Source organism: Diabrotica undecimpunctata, chromosome 4 (genome assembly GCF_040954645.1).
Source record: "Diabrotica undecimpunctata isolate CICGRU chromosome 4, icDiaUnde3, whole genome shotgun sequence".
NCBI lineage: Eukaryota > Metazoa > Arthropoda > Insecta > Coleoptera > Chrysomelidae > Diabrotica > Diabrotica undecimpunctata.
In genome coordinates, this window is record NC_092806.1 from 119,479,520 (window position 1) to 119,497,624 (window position 18,105).

Here is an 18,105-nt window from a genome sequence, read left to right on the forward strand (position 1 = left end):
TTTGCAGGATTTGAAATCTTGGATAGAGTGACTCACAAATTTGATAACAGGCTTGCACATTGTTAGGAGATACACGAGAACGGCGAGTATTTTGAACATTTGAAGGGGTTCTTTTAAATTATTATTTTCATTGTTCTGAGTAAATATATTTCTTTAGCTGTAAAGTAATTTGTTTCTCGATTTAACAATTTTTTTCTACCAAAATTGGTGTTTATTAATTAACAATAACAAGTTCCTTTTAAAATCTGCAAAAATATACAGGATGTCCCATTTAAATTAAATAATTCGAGGGTATTTCCGGTGAACTAGAGTAGTAATATGGCATCAGATGCGTTATGTATCGTTCTACTTGCATGTAATATTTTATAATTAGCGTTTTTGAAGTTATACTTCTATACGCGCATTTGACGTTGGAAATTTGTACGGGAGTGAATTGGCAAAACCATTACATATGTAAGATATAGGTAAGAGGGACAGAAGATATATTTTCTTTCTCTTTCTCTTTCGAGAATAAAAATGTTCCTTTTGTAAATATATTTAATATTTATTAATGTTATTATTATTTTATATTAATTCGGTAGATATATACATTTGGCCAAAGTCTTTTACAAATAAATATTCTTCCTGGAACATCTATGATTCGTAAAAACCTTTCCATATTTGGAATACAATAAATAAATAAACACAAACACAAAATACAACCAAAAAACTGACATAATGTTCTTGACAAATAATGACATTAATTAGCCACCTTATTACTTAAGACATAATGTTCTTGACAAATAATGACATTAATTAGCCACCTTATTACTTAAGGTTTCTGGTCGAATGAGTTGAGGCGCGGTATTTAGAACCAGAAGTCGCGAGTTCAATCCCAATAAGGGAATATATTTTTTTAATTATTATGTTCTGAATGTTGTCTCTATGGTTTTAAAAATCAAAGAATGGAGAACTCATAATATATTTTTTAATATTGTTTTGCTAATTTTATACATTATTTAATTTTTCCAACTATTTTATTTATCATTGAATATTTAGTACATAATTATAGTAGTCATGGACGTAGAGATGAAAGGGACAAATATAATGATTGTTATTTTAAATTTCTTTTATGTATATGTTTATATGCATGACATAAATTTCAAAAAAGGTCCATTTTATTTTTAAATTATGATTTTTGGCATATATACAATACTAGTGACGTTATCCATCTGGGAAGAAAGAGTTATTCTTTCACCGAGATTTAATTGATTTTCACAATTTAGTGGGGATTTTGAAACGATGCCACAAAGAATAAAAAAATCCAGGGACCTAATGATTAATACAAGTGCTTTCAAATAATATATTAATTTCTCCATGGTCCCATTCAAAAGTATCTTACAAAATGGCGTCAAGACGCTATTAATAAAACTGAGACTTATTTCAATTACTTAAAAATTTAGTAATATAAGTTTTAAGGTTCAGAAAAGAGTTGTTTGGGTGGGACTTATTTCGTTTTTGAAGTTATACTTCTATACGCGCGTGCGACGTTAGATATTTATATGGGAGTGAATCGGCAAAATCATTACATATGTAAGATATAGGTAAGAAAAAGACATATATATTTTCTCTCTCTTTTTCTCTTGAGAATAAAAATGTTCTTTTCGTAAATATATTTAATAATTATTAATATTGTTATTATTTTTTTATTAATATTATTATCATGGTAAATTAAAATGCATTTTAATTTGTATTGTATTATTATGTTGAATAACGTTGCAGTATAATGTATTGTATTTTTATAATAATAACAAAATAAACAATGAATTTTTTTTTCATTTAACTCCTTTCATACATATATGAAAATAAAAATATACATTCTCATTGATTCAATCCTTTATTTACTATAATCCTATTACAGGTCAAATGTTGTTTATATACAGCAAACGATGCACCATATACCTATATACCTAATTCTCTTTCTGCTCTCTCTTACCTATAGCATTACATAATATGCAATGATTGTGCAGATTGACTCCCATTTAAATTTGTAACGGCGAACGCGTGTATAGAAATATAACTTCTACCGGCAGTCCCACTGGACTGCCACCCCTTTTTTTTTGTTTCAAAGATATTTAGTTGGTTTTTATACTTTATCTCAACCTTTTATATACAATGAAGAATTTTCACATTATTTAAAAATAGTATAAATTTTGATTTATTGAAAAGCTACAGTTAATATTTTCTAACTCATTACAAAACTTATTTATATTGTTTTTCTGTTGTTTATATTCTAATATAATATGTGTTTGTTTGTCAATTTTACAAGTACAGTTTGGGGCATTTGATAGTCCGATCTGATGCATACGATGGTGTAAGATCATGATCTGTGTAAAAACTTGCAGGAATATTATATTATGCATTGGTTAAATAAACCATGTTCCTGAATTTTCGTTAACAAAATTTAAATGACAAATGGTAACACTGACATCTCCCATTATCCAATTTTAATTGTAAAACAATTAGCTGATCTTTTAATATGGAATTAACATCACTAGTGTAACTTTTTATTTCTTTTTTTGTTATTAATTAAGAGGACACGGATATTATTTTTGCCTATTTTCTTATCATCAAGAATCAAATGATAGTATGATAAATATTCTTCTTGATTTGGGATCTTCCATATTTTCTGGGCTCTATGCTGTAGTTAAACTTTTGACTCTTATATATACCATCGACGATGATTTAATAAACAAAAAACTTTTATAATAAATATTCTGGTCAAAAAATAAAACAAAAACTATGAAAATTATTATTTTTATTTAATTTTTATGTACAAAATCTACATAACATATACAATATTATATCCAAAATATGTACAAAATCATGACCCATATAAATACTAAAAAAAGAATAAAAATAGTTGGCTTTAATTTAATAAAGCACAGATATACGGCATGTCTTAAATAGTTGGAACCATACAGAAAACTTCTTTATTATTTTAGGAAAATAAGTATACCCCATAAAAGTTTTGCATGATCTCAAAACTAAAACTGAACTATTGAATATCCATTGTTTTTTTTTTAATTGTATGCGGGTGTGTCAAAAATATATACTTTAGTTAAGGTTTTATTTAAATAAACTTATGAAAATATCGAAAATTATTATTAGTAAGTTAATTGGAACTATAGTATGGTTTAAAGATTGTAGGTACTAAATTATAAGAAATGGTCAACTTCATTCTTGGTCTTCCAGTAGCGTACGAAAAATGTTTGTAGGAGTTAGAGGTAACGCTACTTATCGTGAAGAATATTTACAAATTATGTGTACTATTATTCTCTTCCTAGCGCTAAGAAATTTCTAAACAAACATGTGGAATTCACTATAAGAAAACTGAATAATTTAGGAGTCGGATTATATAAACTTACAAAGAGACAGATATGCGTATAGTTTGCTCAAATTACATAAAATATTAAAAATGATCAAAATCAAATTTATTAAATGTGTAGGAGGTAAAATTATTGCACCAATTCCAAATTTTGTAAAAAACGCTGAGATCTTGTCAGATCCACAAAATCTGTGGTATTTTTCCGTGTTAAACGGATATGAAACCATTTTTGTTGTTGAGTTTATCGTTAACGACATTATAAAGTATACATGTAGGGTCTTGACGATTTGATAACCAAAGTATTACGGCGTGTATCATAGCGAACATTCGGGCAAATAACCTCAAATATGTGAAAATAACTACAAATGGTATTCTCATAGAAGCAGAATTTATTATCTTGTGGCAGAGAATTTACTTTTAAAAATCCGAAACTATCGTCGTGAAGGAAGAAAAATCTATTTAGAAGAACCTTGACTGAATCAAGGCAAGGTCGTACTGTTTTAAAGGTATGGCAAGATTTTAATGTTGGAATCCATCGAACAGCCTTTGTTAAAGCGTCGTGAATGGGTTTGAAAGCACCAGCGGACAAAACACGGAAATAAACGCACATATGCAGTGATTCTGTTTTTTATCCAAGAAAACCAATGATTATCATGATAAATTAACGCAAATAAATTTAAAGTTTGATTTGCGAATATTTTAAACCCAGAACCAAATTCTGTCGTTTTTATGGACAATGCGTTTTACCATAGTCGTCAATTGAAACCGTCATCGTCATCATCTTCTGCATGGAAAACCGCCGACATCATGAACTGGCGCTCTCATAGATTGTATAATAATATTATTAAAATATATCCGACATATACTCGAATAAAAAAAACATGTTGTCGACGAAATGGTTCGTGAAGAGAACATAATTCTTCTGTGCCTCTCTCCTTATCGTTGTGAGTTGAACCGTATAAAAGCTCTAGCTCAAATAAACAATAAAGTTGCGAGAGGGATAACTTAATTTTTAAAATGGATGATGTGAAAGGCCTGCTAGCTACTGCTATAGAGAAATACGAAGGTAGAATCTGTGATTTAGATAATAAAGTAGATGTTTCGGTTGAACCTTTATATGTCAATGTGAATAATAGTGATTGCGATGGTTCTTCATCATACTCTCCTACATACTTTACTAACTTTTGAAAGCTAAACAAGCTTCACCTAATTATGTTTCAAACACATACAGAAACATATAAATTTAGGAGAAAATATTTTTTTTAGTACATATAAATTTTTAAAATTCACTTTAACAGCGTAAACAATACGCTACTGGGTGTGAAGTGAACGAGATGACTAGGGTACATATCCATATTTTACTTGGGGCTTCGATGATCTACTGTTCTTTCCTACTGTTTGTTTTATTAGAAACTTTCCTCTATTTTATGACTATTTGACTGTATGTGAATTATTAATCTAGAAGTTGATAAATTATCTATAATCACAACCTGGCAACAATGTTATCGTTAAAACTTAATTATCATTTCGCAGAATTTAGTACCTATAATTTTGAAACTATACTATAAGACAAGAAGTTTAAATATGTAATTACATCCATCCACTTTGCAAAAAATTATTTTTTCCTGCAGAAACCAAATCTGCTGTATGAAAAGAATGAATCTTGCCCACTAACCATTGAGACTGTACAGTGACCATCATTCGCCCATTGCAAAGCTTAGTTATATAGGGAACAGGATTCACTTTTGACATAGAAGACCTAGTTATAAATCTGAATGAACATTTAGAATGTAATTAATTAGTAGGTAAGAAGGTGAATCGGGATTGTATGCGAACCAAAAAAAAAATGTTTATATTGGGGTGTGTTTCGCAAGTAAATAATATCTTTTTTGAACTAAGCTAATGGTTTCTTTAAAAGGTACTTTATTCTTATCAAAATTAATATTATTTGACACATTTCATACATAATTAAAAACATTTATATCTGATCATTTTAATTTGGTTTGATGTCATGATCAACTTTCAATGAAGACTTTTTTCCAAAATTGTTTAAAACAAACAAGTTTGTCGTACAGTTCTAAATTTCTTAGACATACAGGGTGATTCACGACGTGTTTATAATCTATATGTCAGAAACTACATACACGATATTTATAAAAATTGGTTTATGAATAAAACAGAAAATGATAAATTTAAAGAAAATATTTTGACAGACATAACTCTTCGGGTTATACCGGAAGTGAACGGTAACTTTGTATTTTTTTAATAAAACACCCTGCATATTAATACATTTTTAGATTCTGCGTAAGGTTATAAATAAAATTTGAAAAAGTCCAAACTTTATATTTTTTGAGTTATTCATCTTTTTTCAAAAATTTTAACAAGTAGGGAAAATATTTTCAAAGTTAATGTCTCATCCATTTATAATCATACAGGTATTAAAAATCTTTGCGCACAAAGATTAGGTAATATTATTTCACAAATGATACGCCATTTCTTTAAACTTCAAATTCCAGTAAGTTAATAATTTTAAATGAAATAACCTGTATTTCATAATTTAATGAAAAAAGAAATCAATTGTTCTTCAAATACTATTAGATTTCCGTATATACTATTTTTCAAAGTAAAAACGTAATACAATTTATATAAAGTGACGTCACTTATATTTAGAATTTCCAGTACGTCAACCTTAGAGTTCAAATTTTCCTAACACAGCTAATATTACGAAACTCATACGGAACTGCTCGATCTTTCATACGCGTCAATATGGTATAATAATTAGAAAAATGTAATCATCATTATATTGGGAATAATCATATGATACATAAAACAAATTTTATGAAATAAGTCTAATATTCCACAAAATAATAATTTTAATTAAATAGATTAGACAATTGTACGCAACTGATACGGGAATACTTCAAATTTTAATGACAGTTCAGCGTGTGGCAAAATTGTATAAAGTGTTGCTGCTTTTAAAAAGTAAGAATTTTGTTTATGTTTTGATTTCTTAAACAATTTGATCATAATATATTTTATATTAATAAATTGTATTTATAAATAAACATTAAATTTAGATTAATAGCTTTAAAAAGTAATTATTGTTATGTATTGTGATTGTGCTATGCCAAAACAACTAAATAGTCTGTAGAAAGCTGATAAGCTTTCATAAAAGATAGATTATTTTTGAACAAGAAATAATGGCGGGACGTTTTTAAAACGTCCTTAAAACGCCCACTTAAAACTAAGTGTATTTACTGTTAATATAACAGTTTGACAAATAGTTGACATTTTAAAAATTCTTAACTAACTATTCTGATGTTTTGGCAACGCTGTGGGGTTATGACGTCGTAAATCTTGAATGACGCGCAATCATTTTTATATGAAAAGTTCTATATGTAAAGTTAATACTTTTGAAGATAATTTTGAAGATTGCGTAAATTTACTTTAAAAATATTGAGATATTGCCATCATAAAAGTGAAGAATTATAACCTGGTGGTCCGTGATAGCACAAAAGACATTTAACTCCAAATCGCTCCTGAAAAGCACGTACTCTTGTTAAATGTTGATTTACTTCACTCCAGTAATGCAAATTGTGTCTATTAAACATTGCGTTTTTGTAAATCTTGATTTATCACACCATATAATATTCTTCAGAAATTCTTCTTGAGATTTGTTACAAATTCTATTCTTTTATTATAGTATGTTTCCTTTAAACTTTGGAGTGTGGTGTAAAAATAGGGATGACATTTTTGTTTTTTTTTTTAATTCGCTGAACAACGTACCCAATGACGCTTCGTGATAAGCAGCATAGTAACCAAGAACCTTAATTGTATTATTATTATTATCAACAACAGCCTTCGCTTTGGTAATTTTTTGTCGAAAACAACAATTAGGTATGGGTTTAATTTTTAAGTAATCTCTTCAGTGTTACGGGTAGTTCGTGGTCAACCTGGATATATCTTTTAGTAAATAAAGCACGTGTTCTAGTAATAACTGTCACATTCTCCATGCATTAAAAGTAAATTTACGCATTCTCTATTGTTTAATTATAATCAAGCCACTCCTATCACTTTGCAAAAGTGCCAATAACTACAAATAATGACAATTGTGACATATTCATACACGACCTGCTAGAATAAAACAATTAATATTTTACATCTAATATGAAATCACAATTATTTTCAAAATTATTAACTTTAGGCATAGGAAACTTTGATACTACTTGAAAGACAACTGATTTTTTTTTTCATTAAAATCATAAAATACATGGTGTTTCATCTAAATTTATTGACCTACTATAGTTTAAAATTTAAAGAAATGGCGTATCATTTAGGAACACCCTGTATATAGAAATTCGTTTTCGATAAAAATTCTTGAAAGAACGTTACCAATTATTGGTTTGCAAAAGTTGTCAAGACATTATGTTTGTAAATGGTTGAGTTATTAACTTTGAAATGTTTGTCTCTATCTGTCAAAATTTTTGAAAAAAAAACCTATGATACCTTTTACTAATTTTTTATAGAATTTACGCAAAGTTTTTAAAAATGCAATAATGTACAGGGTATTCCATCTAAAATAACTAAGATGCTGTTTACTTCCGGTATAACCAGAAGTGACATGTCTGTCAAAATATCTTCTTCAGGTTCGTCATAACTTGTTATCCTCAGAAACCAAATATCGTTTAAGTAGTTTCCGATAAGTAGTACTGAAATATTGGAGTATATTACGAAAATTTTAAGCTTTTAAACCATCCATTGTTTTAGTAACCATCTTCTTTAAATTTTTCTAACATGTAATTTATATTGCATTTAACGATGAATAAGATTGAACATAAGTAATAAGTTTTTGCATAAAAGATCAAAAATGAGCCATGTTTAATAAAATATGGAAATAATAGTTACTGAAACGTTGAATATGTTAAAAATAATGTTTCTTTTTTACAGTATACTTCAATATTCAGTGTTGCTTGTTGTTTTTCTGATATATTTATACGAAATATTTATAATAAATTAAGGTAACACAACATAAAATTCATTTTAAAAACTACACACTGGTGAAATGCACAATTATTTAAATTTATATCTTTGATTTGGTAGCCTTAGGTAACTTTATTCAAGTACTGTTTAATCACAATTTATGAAGGCATAAAAGATAATATTATTTTAGTTGTTTTTTCTGTTTATGTTTTAAAGTATATTTTTAAGTAAATGTATTTTAACCCTTAACGTTTTACTGACACTGAAGATGCTAATATGATTGTGGATTGTGAAAATAAGCAAGGATTATTAATTTATATTTAAGACTTTCTAGAAGAGTTTCTTCGCGATAATCAACATATTTTATTGCTTTTGTATTTATCACTGCATGTACGGAGATTTCTACACGCTTTCATATTGCAATTTTTTCCAAAAATGACACAAGCCAAAAATGCTTAATAGTGCGAAATGTTTTATATTCCATGCCATTACAATATTATATTCAAACGTGTGCGATCATATCATTTTTTGCTACACATTGATATTAATAATAAAATTTAATATTGTTCTGAAGCTATTTTCTTGTGGCATTTTAAATTAATTACTATTTAAATGGGAATAAGCCACAATTAAAAGTTAAAATACGTTTATTGACGTTTCAATTTCCACTTCGGAAATCGTTCTCAAAATACAAAAATAATGTTTGTATTTTGAGAACGATTTCCGAAGTGGAAATTGAAACGTCAATAAACGTATTTTAACTTTTAATTGTGGCTTATTCCCATTTAAATAGTAATTAATAATAAAATTTATAATTAGTTTGCTTTTTACTTAGTTAGATAAAATTTAACAAGTTCTGCTTCCTTTATTTGTGTATATCATCAGAGATTTCAAATACCCTATTTTACTGTTAATGTCCTAAAATGGGAAAAGGAGCTTAGTGCAGTCTACCAGCAAAATATTCAAAATAAATAATATCCAAAGGTAAGCAAAAAATTCATTATACCATTTTGCTCGCTATTTAAAAATCTAATGCTCTTAGAGCATTAGAATACTGAACTCAGAGTAATCACATGTATTCTAACTACAGATTCATAATGAAATGGGCAAACATATTGTCAGAATCGTTCGCCAATTCAATGAATCTTTTAAACAGGCCTTTATTTCGATTAGCTTATTCTCTTTAGCATATCACTTACGTGAAACGATTTCTGTAAATTCTGCATCATTGATAAGATCGCTGAAACGTTTTTTGTCTTGCTTATCTCTGTTTTTATAATTTGTTAGTACCTAAGTATTCTTGTTCCAAGTTTCTTTTTACACCCATCAGAAGGTGACTTACTACGAATTATATAACTCAATATGTTGTTACTATGTTTGGCTATATTATTTTGTCTTTTTACAGTGGGTGTTGCCATTTTTCATATAGCTTTTTAGCTGACTTGGTTTTTACGTTCTTAAGTCCACCAAAAAATATTTGTGAAAGGCTAAATTATTTAACATAAAGGCATATCAACATTCACAGCTAAGGGTTAAAATACATTGTATTGGCTGAAGCAGAAGAAAGACCGTATCCTTTAACTTAAACACTAAACATTAAAGAATTTATGAACTCTTGAATATGAAAAATAAATATGACATTTTAAATATTGAGTGATTCAAGGCAAGTAATCTTTAAACTGTTTCGAGTTGAGCAAATATTATGGCGGAAATTATCTAAAAACAATCTAGTTACTTTAGTTGAACTGAATGATCATTAGGTTTAGAATTATTCATCATCATCATGAGAAGCATCTCCACCCCCGCTGCTACCACTACTACTACTACCTAAACCTTTGCTGAGAAGAGAACCAATGCTGAAACCACCACCTCCTCCAGAGCTAAGACCGCCGAGCTTGCTAGTTACGATATTTAGAAGAGGAGCAGCCGCTTGGAGCTTCTGTCCGATAGCTCCAGAAATTACTGAAGATAGTGATGTGACAGGGTCAGCAGGAGGGACAATACCAGCAGCAGCGTTTTTGGCTATGTTCTGTTTGTCTAATTGATCGATCCAGTGAGTTTTCTGGTCAATGAATGAATCTATTTTCTGTGAAATACGAAAATAACTATTAAAATTAGTCTTTACAAGTATAATACGTAAAAAGTTATATATAACAAATGATATTCGATCTATGACACCAAAGCCCATGACCAATTACCGATTTATTTTGGTAAAATTATTTTTTTTATATTTTTGATATGCCATCACAACTTTAGTTCATTAAGAATGAGATGTATTTAATTAATTTTAAATTATAAAAAGAAAAAAAAATGTACATTTTACTTTAAGGTCTCCTAAATAAAATAATTTAGCTCGTTCAACATTTACAACTTACATTAAATACAAATCCCAAAACTGCATTCTTCACTCCTGTTACAACGTCAACGGCTCTCTTATTTCGCACATTTTGGTTTGTGAATTCCTATAATGAAAAATATGAATTTACATACACTCAGTTAATTACTCTTTTTCTATTGTCTCGTGATACTATGTCTCTTACTATACATACACATAGAATGAATATATTATATACATTAATATTACATCTAAACAAACGTTTAGCTATAGATGCTAATAACAATTTTACAAAATTTCATATACAGATATTGTCGATGAATTCACTTTTTGATCATTGCTTATTGGATATCTTCCACTCCTGTGTACACATCTCCCATCTCCCATATTTTCTCAGTTTTGTGCGATTATATACAAAATTTCACTATTATATTTTGTTTCATCGACGCATCTTCTTGAATTTTTATTATATTTTAGTAAGATTTTGTACTCATTGGATGAAATTATCATTTACTTGATAAAATTTCACACCCAATTATGTAACACACTATGACTTGTTTTTTAACCAAGAGGAGTAAACTAAAAAGACAGATTCACACCCAAGAAAGTTATTAGAAAAGTCACCAAATACATCTTCTTTTTTGATTGATTATCTCGGCCTTGCGGTAATCCAGTAATCGATTCTAACCTAACTTTTTTATGTTTGAGTAATAATTTTTTTTTATTCACTTCCAATATATATATTTTTTTGTTTTTCTAATCACAATAAAAAAATGTTAGATTGTTATAAAGGAGTTGCAGAATTTTTAGAGTTTATTTATCACATTGTAGAAGAAAATCGTCCGGAACGTATACGAAAGCAATATATTCGTGATAAAATTATATCTAAAATCCAATGGAATTTTAAAATATTTCATCAGCGCATTAACTTAACAAATATTGTATGCTACTTTATAGGAATATAACGAGTTTTTATGGGATTGCCCATTTTTCAAATATACAGGTATAGACTTATGTTCATACATATTGTTTAAGACATCTTGTTCATCACTGTTCCAGTCTACTTATATTCCTTAATTGTTCTGTAAATAGTTGAATTCGCAACACCTATCCTGCAAAAATAACCTGTTGTCTGTTTTATTTTTGCTACCATGGCTGTTATTTTTATTCCAGGATTATCAATTTTTATTTGTTTGTACATGTTTATAATGCATTGTTTTTCATTTGATGATAAATGTCCCAAATCTACTCAGCGTTTTTTAAGTGAGAAAGGATAATTACCACTAGTACTTGGCACTGAATCCCTAATATTATCTTAATAACATTAATAGGTCGCTAAATAGTTCTGAAAAGAACTGTTTTTTATATAAATGCAAACAAAAAATCTAAAAGTTAAAGAAATAACGCAAAAAATACAATAAATCACCGACATAAATTTTAAATTTTAAAATTTTATAAATGTCATTAGTGTCAAAATGTCATAATTTAGTGGAGTAAACTTGCCTGCGGTTGGACCAATTACAAACAAGCATTAACGGCGCGGTAAATTTGAATTACTCCTCCTGGTTAAAAAACAAACCATAGTACAAGATTAGCTAAAACATTAGCTTCCTTAGAAGAATAATTATTGTGAACCAACTATTTTTTGTACTTATATTTATTACTTTTAATTCTTTCTTATCTAACTAAATACCTATTAGAGACAGTAGATCTGACCTCACTCCCTCCTTCCACTATCCCTCCCACTTCAACAGAAATTATTTTTTTGGCAAAATTGCCAAACATATTTGGTACTGTAATTTTAAGGTAGGATTTAATAAGCAAAATAATTTAAAGCTTTATGTTACTTTATATGTACTTGGTTTACATGCAAGTTTATTATTTTAAAAATATAATCTTTAATTATTATTAAAGTTTGTTAATCCTAAAGTTTTGACTGCGAATATGATGAGACCTAAAAATATAATACAAAACTCGAGTTTTCCAAACAAATAAGTTGCCAAACTCGAGCTACGCTGGTTTTTGTTACTTAGATCAATTTCATGAGACGACTTTAGGCAAAAGTTGAGTGATTCTCCGAAAGTGACCCTTTTGTTATGTAAGTTGTACAACATACAAGTTAAAAATTGAAAATACTATCATAATTATTGTCGTCCTTGCCTTAAAAAAAATGGAGTCAGAAAAAACTAATTGGAGAGTCAATAGATGGCATTGATTGGATCCCCCGAGAGATGTAGGGATACGGTTAGCTTCCACATGGAGAACTCTCATAAAGAAAATATTGTCCGCTCCTCCAGTCAATCAAAATCCTACTGTCAGAAATGTTCACGACAACCCCTGGCGCTAATCCTCGCGCCAATCTCCACGCTAACCCCCACGCCAACCTCTACTCAAACCATGTCACCATCGACGGTATAAAGGAACCGTCCTCTGTTCCCAGTAGCAGTAATGCATTAGTTAGTAATTGGTGTAGTAGTATATACGGACTCGGTAGAATGAGACTTCGGAAGCCTTGAAGAAGACATTTACGAGCATGTCGAAAGCTCGGCGCAATGATAATAGACTCGGTTCAATCCGGAAGATTGTTGAGGTTAATATTGGCTTAATTAAAGTTTAATTGTACTTACCGCGAATATATATATATATATATATATATATATATATATATATATATATATATATATATATATATATAAAGGTTTTCTCATTCTGTTTCATTTTTCTCATTTCATCATTTTTTTTTTGTTTGATTAGTATCTTCTATGATCAATGATTCAAGGCATTTGTACGTTCCCGCCAGAAGGACGGTATCATCAGCATATCTTATGTTATTTAGTGGCTCACCGTTTATTATTGGGTACTTATTGATATTGATTTCAGTCAACGCTAAATCTGAGATGGTTTCACTCTATAAATTAAATAATAATGGTTATAAAATACACCCTTGGCGCACCCCACGGCGAATCTGGATATCCTCAGTCAGTTTATTCTCAACTTTCACTTTTACTGTTTGATTCCAATAGAGTTTACATATAATTCTATTGTCTCTACTATCTCGGTGTTTTTATTTAACAAAGTTTTTTTTAAGCCGATTATGCTGCACACTGTGAAATGTCTTCTCACAATTAGTAAAACAGGCATATACTTCCTGATTTATATCTAGTGCAGTAGTAGTCTTTTATCACAGATAAAAGTACATTCCTTGTTCCCAGTCCTTTCCTAAATCGCATTTGTGTATTACTATGCTTTCATTTAATTTCTTATGTATTCTATTGCGAATTGCTTTTAAAAGAAACTTGAAGACATGATTAATTAGGACTATGGTGCGATGTTTATTACACTCCTTTGCATTGGCTTTTTTGAGATGCAGCATAAATGTTGATTGGAGCCAATAAATCCAAAAGAACATCAATAAATTCAATATCTACAATTTTGAGTAATTCGATGAAAACTTCATTAGGCCCGAGAGATTCACCACTTTTAGCTTACTTCATTGCACATTTGATTTCTGCTAGTATATTGTCAGGCTCAGTATCATCTTTCAATTCTTTTTTGCTTCTGTTCTCTCTTTGTCTTCAAAAAACTGTGCTACAAATTGTATCCATCTCTGCATTTTCTGCTTTAGATCTGTTATATGTGCCCCACTTCTGTCTCTTAGTTGCCTAGTCTAAATTATTATCTATTATATATCATTATTTCTAATAAAGTTGTCTTTTTAATTTCTATTGCAAAATTTGTTGTTTTATTACTACTTTTTGATGCGATATAAACAATTTGACACATAAACAAAACGTTAGATGTTAGGGAATAGTCATAGTTACGGGAATACTCTATTATAATGAGATATCTTGATGTGCCACACATTGTCTAATCACTATTTACAATAAATTGGTTGTGAAACTGAAAGAATGACAAAAACATAAGCGTACAGGATGGTAAAGTTATAAGCAAGGCCATAGAAGAATCTACAACAAATTTAATTTTGACTCCGATGACTTTGACTGAAATAACACACCGAAAATGCTCTTAAACCCATTAAAAAGTAATGTACACGAAATGACAGTAGAAATCATAATGAAAGTATTAGATTTTTGTTTCGATACAGGGCAGAGGCAAGCCGCTTATACGAATTTCGACCTCTTTAGGTCTTATAAGAGCGGTATATGCCACTGCTCTGAATCGAAACAAAATCTATCCCGTCGTAGATCAATAATTATCGAAATAACTATTTACAGACGTAACAACGCCATCTAATAACAACAAGAGAACATACGATTTCAGTTCAGATCAGTTTCGCCAGGTAGGAAATCGTATGATTTCTCTTGTTGACAGTAGAAATGTTAAAAATGAGTGACAGAAAAAGATAACAAATACTAAAGATCTGGTTTACTATTTTTATTGGGAATAGGTCAGACTTTTACGATGTAAAAATAAAGGTGTAAATTATTCCCAATTAAAATAGTAAATTATACTAAGACGGCACACTAAAATAGTTTCAGGACAATACTGAAGATCTAATTAAATAAAAAACTTGATAAAGGAAAAATCTCATACAAATGGTACAACTCCAAAGTTATTATTATATTAAGGAATGTAAATTGCATATCAAGATTATAACAAATCGCCTAACAAATATGTCGTCGGACATATGACAGAAGGAGAGAGAAAGATGGAAGTAATTGGGATAGACCTACATTTAACACTGGATGGAAAAAGTTTGACGAAGAGAAGAGATCGTCCTTGAAATAAAAATTGAAAGTTTCAGCATTTCCACAAAATCTAGTGAACATTATCAAATATCAGAATAAAATGTTAGTGGCCCATTCTGTATTATTACTTTTTCACAAAAATGAAGCTTAAATATAAAAGAAAAATCATGCATGCTCAAATAATAACTCCAACGAAGTGTCAATTGTTTAACTAGAATGGAGAAATGGCGGATGTTTGTATATGTGCAATAGACCTGTTTGAACATTTTCAAAAAACCTAAGGGACGTATCCATATGTATATTAGAGTTGGCTGTGTTTAGTTACCCACTCTCTATAATAAATATATAAAACGTGTGAATACTCCATTTATTCAATATTATAACAAACAATTTTCCTTCCCAAAAATAATATATAGTTATGTACAGAATATTACCTACAGTTTTTAATATTTAATTTTTAATACTGGGTGTATCTTAACATACAACGATTATTAAATAATACAGAATGGTATATATACAAATGTTAAATTGTATTTACAATGACTACATGAGAAACTAGATTGTTGTCTTACCTGTTTCATTTAATTCACTTTCCCCTTTACTAGCACTCGTATATGTTGAGTAATACAATTTTTTGTTATACGCTAAATATAAATAAATTTAATGAAGGTATTAATATCTCTACTTAAAAAACCTAGAAATATATTATTAACTACCAAAATTATAAGAGCAAATATTTAATGTTTAGTACTAGATAAAAAAAATGTTTCAAAAATATGTAATAAGTTAAACATAAGAGATATTTAGTTATTGTGCATATTATCACATGTGCATGAAAGAATAACCAAAATTTTTAAAAATTTGTTATTTATACACATAGATTGTAAATAGAGGAGTAAATTATATTCACCTTTGTTTTTTTTTGTATGTGTTTAAAAGTCATATGCACTTTTACGGGTAAAATGTAAATTTAAGGAAATTGTAGATTTAAGACAGGTATGTACAACTGATAAACAAAATATAAGCGATTAACAGTCTCCATTGTGTCTCATATCGGTTTTTAAAACTTTGAGAGAAATTTTATAGAAAGTTAATTATTGGGGGCCATTGTTAGCTTTGTTGATCAAAAACAAAAATGGGAAAGTTAAAAGACATTTTTGAGAACTCGGGATTTTGTGTAATTTTAAATGACTAAAAGATGATTGGTTGAAAAAAGAGGGTTAAAGGAGATTTTTGATTTTGATGAAGATTTGGAAAAAATAGTGTCAGCTTACGTCAGACCACATGATCCGATTTTCAACGAAGATTTGAGCCTAATACTGAACTCAGAAGAGTCAACTATAATTATTGGAGACCTAAATGCTAGATCTCTCAATTGGTTTGACAGGACGACCAACCGAAACGGAAGATATCTCTGCAACCATCTCGAGAACAGACCGAACACACATGTAATTGGACCATCAGAACCGACATGTTTCCACGGAGAACTCTCTACGTATCTCGATACTGCAATCCTACACAACGTGGGTCAACAATACAAGATACACTCTCTAAATGAAGGCGATTCGACACATAACCTAATCTTCCTGATCCTGGGCGCATTAGAATTGAACTATTTGCAGCCCCACAACAGAAAGAAGACAAGTTGGCCAAACTTCAGAAGAATTGTGAGCGAGAACATCGGAAACATCCTAACAATTAATAATATTACAGAACTAGAAGATAGTGTAATAAAACTAGAACAAGCAATAAACAATGCTATCGATGCCAGCTCCAAAACCGAAACAATCACAAGATAAAAAGGAAGATTCAGGGATATAAGTATAGAACTTCAAAACCTAATCAAAGAGAAAACCCGGAAAAGAAGAAGAGCCTACCGCACAAGAACGGTAGAAGACAAAAGGATTGCAAATGAGCTAGACAGGGAAGTGAAAAAACAACTTCAAAATCATAGAAATAAAAGCTGGGACTCCTATATCGATGAGCTAAATCCTAACAAATCCGCCTTCTGGAAGTTATCTAAAATCCTCCGAAAGGACAAGAAACCCATACCTCCCCTACACGGAGTAAACGGGATTGTCCATACGGAAATCGACAAAGCCGAAGTCATGAAGGACGAACTAGAAAGGGCGTGTAGAAACAACGAACACCCCGACGATGACATAGACTTTGAAGAAGAGGTAGAAAGAACAGCGAGAAGACTTAGAAGGAAAAAGGGCAAAATAAGTATTACACATACATCTCCCGAAGAAATAAAGGAACTTATAAAAATGACAAATGCCAAAAAAGCCCTAGGACCCGACAACATCACAAATAGGGCGCTGAAAATCTACCAACAAAAGCTATTGTTTATATCACTAACATAATAAACAACATGCTAAAACTACGATATTTCCCAGATAGGTGGAAAGAGGCACACGTAATAATGATTGCAAAACCTGATAAAAACGGCACATTTCCGCAAAAGTACAGACCTATCAGCTTATTATCATCTATAAGCAAGATAGCGGAAAGAGTCATACTAAAAAGACTCAATGAAGAATCACAAATGCTAGGAACCATACCAGAGGCTCAATTCGGGTTCAGAAGCGAACACTCCTGTAAATTACAGGTACTACGACTTACAGAATTCATCACCAAAGGATTTAATGAAAAAATGTACACAGCTACAGCTTTTCTGGACGTCAGCAAAGCCTTCGACAGAGTCTGGCACC

At 29.7% G+C, this 18,105-nt stretch overlaps 1 protein-coding gene across 4 annotated transcripts in view; it reads right to left on the reverse strand.

The window, feature by feature from the left end:
* LOC140439921 (uncharacterized) overlaps positions 1–18,105 on the reverse strand; it is a 116,500-nt gene that overhangs the window by 15,844 nt on the left and 82,551 nt on the right. For 2 of the 4 annotated variants that reach the window (XM_072530092.1, XM_072530093.1), the window contains exons 3-4: positions 10,723–10,809; positions 2,783–10,433 (exon numbers count right to left, since the gene is read on the reverse strand). The exons of the other annotated variants lie outside the window; for them this stretch is intronic. In XM_072530092.1, the coding sequence (XP_072386193.1) occupies positions 10,116–10,433; positions 10,723–10,809 (405 nt within the window). In that variant the 3' untranslated portion in view covers positions 2,783–10,115. Of the gene's footprint in view, positions 1–2,782; positions 10,434–10,722; positions 10,810–18,105 lie in introns of those variants that run through there. 4 annotated transcript variants of the gene reach the window in all.